The sequence below is a fragment of the Crocuta crocuta genome, unplaced genomic scaffold (genome assembly GCF_008692635.1).
Source record: "Crocuta crocuta isolate KB4526 unplaced genomic scaffold, BGI_CrCroc_1.0 scaffold167, whole genome shotgun sequence".
NCBI lineage: Eukaryota > Metazoa > Chordata > Mammalia > Carnivora > Hyaenidae > Crocuta > Crocuta crocuta.
In genome coordinates this window covers 4,348,070-4,356,504 of record NW_027532406.1, presented here as the reverse complement: position 1 = coordinate 4,356,504, position 8,435 = coordinate 4,348,070, and the positions used below count along the sequence as shown (strand labels likewise).

Genomic DNA, 8,435 nt, shown 5'->3' with positions numbered 1-8,435 from the left:
TGAGGGTGGGTCCGTGCCAATACCTTCCTTCACCACAGCCTGACACGCGACTAGGCAGTCTCTTATCTGTTGGTCCCACGCTTGCTTTGCGGGGTCCCAGTACCAGTTTGGGGACTCGCTTCTGTGCCAGCAACTGACAGGGAGGGTGCTGAGTTCTTTCGGTGACGGTCCCAGAGGATTTTTCTCTAGGGCTCAGCAAGCCATGTCCTTGAACGAGCCCATCGTTTCTCCTGGTGCTGTGACAGAGAGGAGCCAAAGTGGGGGCATGGGCTCATGTCACAGTGAAGTGCGTCCCAAGCCCCATCAGCTGAGAAAACAAATCTTTAAGACTTTTCTGAGAGAGAGAGAATCCTCAAGGCCAGCTGTTTTCCTGGGGTCGCCTCCCCAAGACCCCCACCCTGCCACTCTCTTGCTCTGTGACTTGAGAGAAGTGACTTGGCTGCTCTGAGCTCTGGTCCCCTCCTCTTTCCGGGGTGTCTAACAATGGCTGCCTCAGGCGGGTGTTACGAGGGGCCCCTGGGGTGCTGTACCGGAAGCACTTAGCACAGGCTTGACACGTGGCAGGAGCTGGGGTGTCACCGTCCTCGCCGCTCTCATCAGCGTTGTGGTGGTGAGGCACGTCTAGAGAGAGGCCCCGTGGTTTTCTCTGCAGCCTTGGAGGGCAGCCGCAGCAGCAACTGCCAGGGGCACAGGGCTGTGGGAGGGAGGCTGAGGAGCTCTGGTCAGAGTGGCCTGAGATGGGCTATCTCTAGAGGAGCCGGCTGCCCCGAGCAGAAGGCAGGCCTAGCCCCCGTGCCGGCTGTGTCCACAGTGCTGGACGTGAACGACGAGACCCCCACCTTCTTCCCGGCTGTGTACAACGTATCAGTGTCCGAGGACGTGACTCGGGAGTTCCGGGTGGTCTGGCTGAACTGCACTGACAACGATGTGGGCCTCAATGCCGAGCTCAGCTACTTCATCACAGGTGCCACCTGCCTGGGCAGGGCCGGGGGAGGGGGGGCCGGGGAAGGGGCCCACCGCTTCCTGAGCCTCCCTGAGGTTTTGCCTGAGGGCTCTGTAGCTGGGTGCCTCTGGTCTGGCTCTCTGGGGGCCTCCCGAAACTACTGGAGAGATGGGGGGAACTTACCGAGGTTCAGTCTGGAGGGAGGTGGAGCCCATGACTCCTGGGGAGGAGCCCTGTCCCCCACTCCACCCCCATTTTAAGGTGATAAAGCAGAGACCGGAAGACTGTGGCCTTGTCCTCCCCCTCCCCCCACCACCAGGATCCTTCATTCATGAGAATTACCATCTGTTTAGAGACAAATGGTTTAGATCTTTCTAAATAAAATGGTTTTAGCTCAAAAATACCAAGCAGAGAGCTATGGAAAAATAGAATGAGGCCGTGCCCCAGCTCAACAGGAGAAAAGGAGTCATGATCCAGTAGTGAGGTCTGCCATGACAGTAGACTTGGTAGGTTGGTGGAGAAGATGCCAGGTATTAGTCATGCCTGGACTAGAACGGTCACCCAGCATTCTTCAGTCCCTGACACAGCCTAGACGGTTGGGATGGCACGGGGCAGTTCTTTCACGTTCCTTAGCTGTCCCGTGGCCGTTTTACTGGCTCTGTCCTCTCTCTGTCCATGGCTTGCCTGCAGCCACATTACTTACAAGCTCATGTGTGCACGTGTGCATGTACATGCATTCAGCACACACATCGGTCTCCTTGATGCCTCTGCCCCTAGAGCAACAACTTCACAGCCCATTCTTGCTTGCCGCAGCCGAGGGGACCTCCCAGCCCGCAGCCTCTCGTTTCCAGAATTTTCTCCCGCCCCTCCCTGTAGGGACCTAGCATCCTCAGGACTGCTCCTTGCAATCTAGTCCTCCAAACTGCTCCAAAAAAAGTCTTAGTTATCAAGACTCCACCCTCCCCACCCCCGGGACCAGCAGCCAGCACTACTTGTATCTCAGTTTCTCCCCTGCCCCCTAGAACCCAGACTTTGTCCCATGTGACTGGTGCTTCAGACTATCCACAAGGATGTCCAGGTTTTCCTCAGGGGCCAACCGTGTAAGGACCGAGGGGCACCCAATGGCTCCCAGGATGATTTCCCAGCACCCAGAGTGGCCAGTTCCTGCTGAACTGCTGAGAGCCCTCCTGGGTGGGATTCTCAGATTTTAATTTGCTCATTCTGCAAGTTGCCTTGCATGGTCTTGGTCCAAACTCAGTGCCAGGGCGCCCTCTGCTGCCCAGAACACTGCAGTGCCTGCCAGGTGCCAGGGGAGGGGTCTTCGCACTGTTCAGATGGAGGGAGTCCTTTGCTGTCCACCTTGGAGAGGAGACCCTTACACTTCCTACCCCATCCATCTGCGCCTTCTCTTCACTCGGTGGAGCCTTCGGGAGGCCCCACTCAGTCCAAGATTAGAGACCTGGAAAAATCTCTGCTGGCCCCAAAGTCCCTGGCCACATAGGAAAGCCTCAACCCAGGCTAACTGCTCAGACACTTCCACCAGACAGGCAGGTGGCAGAATGGTGAAGGCCACAGGCTCGGGAATCAGACTGCCAAGTTGGAGTCTTACACCCAAAATAGGTGACCGTAACCCCGGGCAACACGGGCTTGTGACAGTACAATGTAATGAAATAGTCCACATGAAGTCCCAGGTATGCAGTAGATACTCAATGAATATTCAACCTTTATGTTTTCAGGCATTTGGCACCCCTGCCTGAGCCCACACAAGCCACACCCTCTTCAGAGCCCAAGCCCCCGCCCCACCCCCGCCATTTAGAACCCTGTTCTCAGACAGGGCTCAATAGGAAGCATGGCCTTCTCCTCCCAGGCTACCCCTGGAATGTTCTGGCTCTGAGGCAGAGCTGAGGTGCCACCGCCCTTTCCCTGACAGAGGCCCTGTTGTCTTTGGCCTGCAGGTGGAAATGTGGATGGGAAGTTCAGCGTGGGCTACCGCGATGCCGTGGTAAGAACAGTAGTAAGCCTGGACCGGGAGACTGCAGCCACTTACGCACTCGTCCTGGAAGCCATCGGTACGCACCGGCCCTACCTGTGCACTGCCGGCACAGTCCTGGGCACAGTTCAACGCGGCGCCCTTCGAGAGCCAGGCGGGCCGGACCCCAGGAGCCAGGCTTTGAGCTGAAGTCTTTGTCTTGGCACGGGTGGGAAAAGGGCAGCCAGCCAGACAGCCTATTACTGAGCACTGGCGGCCATGAAGCTTAGCTCACGGTGCTGAGTGCAAGACACTTGGCTGGTGGGATGGGAGCCACGGGGAGCCAAGTGGGAGACCACTGTGTGGACAAATCCCTGCAAAACCAGGCCAGAGGAAGCTGGAAGGGGGAAGGGAGGAGCCAAGAGTATCAGGCGCAAAGGGAGGTGGAAGCATGTGTGGGGAAGGGTGTGATCAGGGAGGTCTTCTTAGAGGAAGTATCTTTGGATTGACGTCTTGGCTGCAAGTTTCAAAATAAACTAACTGGTTGTATGGGCTCACAAAACCAGCCCCTAGGATGATGGAGCTTCAAGTGTGACGATTTGGGGCTCAGGCAATGCCACCAGGCTTCAGTCTCTCTGCACCGGCTAACTCTGCCTCCCGGGCGTTGTCTGGCTGGTGTGGTGAGCAACTGTGGCCGCAAATCTGGCCTCAGTCCTTTCGGGTTCAAGTGCTACATCAGGGAGATAGCACTCATCTCTTCCCTAGTCTCCCCCTCCCCCAGCTGAAGCCTGGTTAGTCCCATCTGCCCCAGTGCCTGTCCCTGAACCCCTCATGGCCAAGGGAGGAGAGAGGTGCCCGTTAGGCCTAAATCATGTGTCCCTCCCTGGTGCCTAGAACTGCAGGCCTCACAGTCAGGAAGGTGGGGTTTTCAGAGGGACCCTTAAGATATAGACTTGACTGCGAGGGCAGCCTGGTGCAGCTGGGCAGACACTGTGAAGGCTGAGTGATCATCACCTTGAAGGCCAAGTCGAGTTTCAGTAATCAAGAAGCAGGGAGGGCATTTGAGGCAGAGGAACTGGCTCAGGCAGAGGCCTGGTTGTAGGAAAGAGCTGTGTGTTTGTGTGTGTGTGTGTGTGTGTGTGTGTTTGTGTGTAGTGGCAGCTGGCTTATGGTGGGATGTACACGGGGGAGAGGGAGGCTACAGTCACATAGGGCCAGCTTATAGAGGCTTTAACATTGGGCCAGAAATTTGACCTTTGGTCTCCAGGTAGTAGGGAGCTCATGAGGCTCTAGATGGGAAGAAGGCTGTGATGAGGCCTGTGCCTGCCCCTACCCCCACCACCCAAGTACCCTGCAGCCTCCCAGGAGCATCCAGTCCAAATCTGCAGTAAGCTGTGGGTGAGAGAGGGTGAGCATTCTGTGCCCCTCCCCAACCCACCCACGCCCAGATGTGTCTGCCCCCTGGCATGCTCTCCCTACCCCCTTGGGAGACCCCTCAATGCCCTTGCATCTGGCAGGAGGAGAGGGCTCAGGGTCAGGCCTTTGATGGGGCCTGGAAGCTCTTACTGTGTCCAGCTGGGCCAGGTAATCAGCACGTCCAGGGCAGCGGGGGACTGGGCCTGGAGAGGAACTCCAAAGAGCAAGACCACCTACCCTGGGTTGGACAGTTGTGCCCTGGCATGTGGCCAGTGGGCCTTGGGAAAAAGGACTGAGTCACCCCTGGGCCTTAGCCAGTTCCAACTGCCTATACCCCGCCCTAGAGCGACTACCCTTACCTCAACATGCAGCATGAGGCGCAAGTTCCTTCCTCTGGGGACAGCAACAAGACAGCTGTCCGTGGGCCGAGCTGCTTCCCCAGCCCTGGGAGGGTCCTGCGGGGAACTGAGGGGGCAGGGCCCCTGAATACCTCAGGCTCAGAAATCGAGCAGGGCTTGTACCCCTGAATGCAGAGGGTCCAGAGGCCAAATCCTGTAGGCATGCATGACCCATCTCTTGCTTCACACAGGATGACGGTTAGTTGTGAACATTTAAAAATCAGGAGATTTTCTTTAAAAGCTCAGATGTTGCGTTTCTCTGGAGAGGATCTTGTGTCACCGGGCCAACATTCTGCCTGTCCCCTATGGACCGGCACGGAGAAGAGCTGCCCATCGGGGTCCTCCCTCCCACATGTGTGCCCGTGGCTCTCGCCCACCTGGCCCCGACAGCAGCTGGCGCGTGAGCTCAGTCCCTGGGTCTGTCCCCAAGGGCTGCTGTAACAAATTACCACAAGCCAAGTAGCTTAAAAGAGTAGAGATTTATTTTCTCATGTCGCTGGAGGCCAGAAGTTCAAACTTCAGGTGTCAGCAGGCCTGCATTCCCTTCCGAAGGCTCTAGAGGGGACTCCTTTAACTCTAGTAGTTTCTGGTGGCTCTAAATATTCCTTGGTTTGTGGCTGCAAAACTCCCATCTCTGCCTCTGACTTGACCCGGCCTTCTCCCTGCTTCAAGCCTTTCTCTGCCTTATTCTTTTGAGAACCTTTGTCATCGGACCTGTGGCCCACCCCGCAGTCCAGGGGACCTCATCTCAAGATTCTTAATTATATCTTCAAAGACACTGTTTCCTAATAAGTTGACATTCCCAAGTTCCCAGGGATCTGACACGGGTTGGTCTTCCGAGGGCCACCACTGAAATACTCCACGCCTCCATAACCTCCTCTGTAAAATGGGTATAATAATAATAATAGCACCTACTTCACATGCTGCTCCTGAGGGCTGAATGAGTTAGAATAGCGCCTGGGACACATTAGATATTGTTAGTGTTATTCTTAATCTAAGAAAGGAAGAAAAACCCACCCCTGGCGAAGGCCAACGTGGGTGGGATGAACAGGACGCGTGTCCAGGGAATGTGTGCCTCAGGCAGCTACTCACAGCCTGTCTTCCTTCAACACCCACAGACAACGGCCCCGTAGGGAAGCGGCGCACAGGGACGGCCACCGTGTTTGTCACCGTCCTGGACGTGAATGACAACCGGCCCATCTTTCTGCAGAGCAGCTACGAGGCCAGCGTCCCAGAGGACATCCCTGAGGGACACAGCATCGTGCAGGCAGGTGGCCGTGGTGCCTCGGAGCCGTTGGGGGGCCGGGGGCAGGCATGTCTGCCACATGGAGGGAGAGAAACAGGAGAGGGGCCTGCTACTGCTCCGGAAGTAGCCAGTGGGCAGTGGGGAAAGAGGGACCCAGGCGCCCTCTTCCCTCCTGGGGATAGTAGGCCTTTAGTTCCTGTGGCCTGAGATAGCACCCTGGCTCCCCGCAGAACAGAAGGAAGGCCTTGCCTCTCTCCCTTCCCCTACAGCCCTCTCCGCCTCCCCCGCCCCACCCAGAGGGCTTTTCAGAGCCTCAAGTGGCTGGAGTTGTCACATTTTCCTCCCCCAAAAAGGAGGTGAGCGGAAAGAGCCAGGGCCCAGCGAGGCTCAGAACAGAGCGGCTTTCACGGGGCCCTTAGCCAAAGCTCCCCTCTTGGGAAGTGAACAGGCACAAGAAGAAAGAGTTCCTTTGCCCGGGGAGCAGGATGGCTCTGAGGTTCAGAGGGAGAAAGGAGAGGACCTGAAAAATGAGGTTCAGGGCACCCTCCCCCACCTCACCCTGGAGGCCTCCGTCGCTGGATGGGGTGGGAGGCCAGGAATGAATTACCCTCTTTGCCAGCGTTGGGGGTTCCAACTGCGAGGCTGAGCCAAACACAGCAAATCTGGGCCTGTCCGCCAGGGCAGACTCCCAGGGTCGGGAAGGGCTGGAAGTGTACCCACCTCCCGCATGGCATCTGTGGGGCTGGGAGGAAGGCAGGAAATGGGCTGGGAGCTGGGTGGCTGACTCCTAGAGGAATGGAGAGTCGAGGAAGCCCCAGGGATGTGCAAGAGCCCGGGGGTGGTTCCAGAAGGAGGAACAGGGAGGCTCTCCTCCTCTGGGCCTCAGCTTCCCTCTAGCCTCATACCTGCCACCCCACTCACTGATGGTCTCCCAGGACCAAACTGGGGACGTGCCTGAAGGTGTGGCCAGAGCTTTGAAGGGCCCCCCTGCCTCTCCATCCCCAGCTATTCCTTCTCAGGCCTCAGGGCAGCCTCACCCCCACCCCTAGTCTCCAGGAAGGGAACACCCAAGACCAAGCAGGACACTGGCCTGGGGGTGACACCGGTGGCTGTAGGCCGAGTGCATGCTGGGAAGTCTCAGGGAGGCCCTGGGAAGGGAGCCAGGAAGAGGTTCCCAAGCTGGAAGGGAGGGGGGAACAAGCCCCTGTGGGAGGAGCCCTGCCCCACTTTCTAAACCTGAAGAATCGGTTTCTATTTACACAACCCCGCACAGCCTGAAATCCTAGAGCCTGTGAGTCATACAGGGCGGCCCTGATTCTCCCCATTTCTCAAAGAGAAATGTGGGCCTTAGTGACTTCTCCAAGCCCTGGAAGTTTCTGGCCAAGGTGGCCTCATTCTTGGATGTCAGATTGACCTGGAGGGAAGGTACAATGGGCCTCACCAACATGCTTGGACAGAAAGCTTCTGTCTTAGGGCATGTGAGAGAGGAGGATGGTGCCCCCACCACCCCCACCAGGACTCCTTAAACTTTGGGAGGTGGGGACACAGCCAGACGGGGCCATCCTTCACTCAGGAGACAGAGGCATCCTACTTCTGTAGGAGCTGGTGAAGCAGTGTGCAGGGTTGGATGTGATCTTGCTCTCCTTTCTCTGAGAGATGTAAAGAGCAGGAGTGGCTCCAGGCAGGAGGTGGCTTTCAGCTGGAGAGCCAAGAGGGCTTCCTGGAGGGGGTGCCTTAGGAAGCGTCAGCCACAGCCTGGGGACAGGTGGTTCAGTTTGTCTGGAGTCTTGGGTCGAGATGAGGCTAGAGAGAGAGTTTGAAGCCAGCTCCCAGACGACGAAGAAGCCCTGGCTTTATCTAGCCAGCATTTGGGAACCAGAGATGGTTGGGAGCGGGGGAGTGGCAAAACTGGAGCTTACTTTTAGAGAAGACCTGGCTGGCTGCACTGGGAGTCAGCAAGGTGGGCGGGGCCAGCCCTGTAGCAGGCCACAGGTGGCAGGAACTAGGCAGCTCAGACCCCCTCTGTCCACACTCCATATTTAGGACCTAGAGTGCACGGCCACGGCCCTGTGGGGAGACTTTGGGGGGGTTGGACTTCTGAGAAGCCCGCTCTAGGGTAGGATTGCTTTGATGGGTAGCCAGTCAATGACACAATTGCCAGGAACTCAGGTAGCATGCCTAGTGTGGTCCAGACCTGAGGTCCCACAGCCGTCCTGGGGAGGTCTGGACTCTCCTACCGGAATAGGAGGATGCCCCCCACCCTGGGCGAGGCAGGAGCACGATGATGTGTCCTCAGAGCCCAGGTGGCATCACCTCTAGCTTCTGGCAATGCTTCCCGCCACTTTGACACAGCACAGGTTCTGGCATCGCAACGGGCTCCTTAACCCTTTCTCGGCCCCTTTCCTGGTTCATTGTGACATGGGTGCCTTGAAGGGGAGCCACCAAGATGGCTGCCAGGATGGT

General features: G+C 57.3%; 1 protein-coding gene across 1 annotated transcript in view; it reads left to right on the top strand.

Annotated features, from left to right (window-relative positions):
• Window positions 1-8,435, top strand: part of CDH23 (cadherin related 23) — a 370,961-nt gene that overhangs the window by 267,798 nt on the left and 94,728 nt on the right. The window contains exons 25-27 of the mRNA XM_077778722.1: window positions 812-964; window positions 2,899-3,012; window positions 5,845-5,993. Of these exons, the coding sequence (XP_077634848.1) occupies window positions 812-964; window positions 2,899-3,012; window positions 5,845-5,993 (416 nt within the window). The remainder of the gene's footprint in view (window positions 1-811; window positions 965-2,898; window positions 3,013-5,844; window positions 5,994-8,435) is intronic.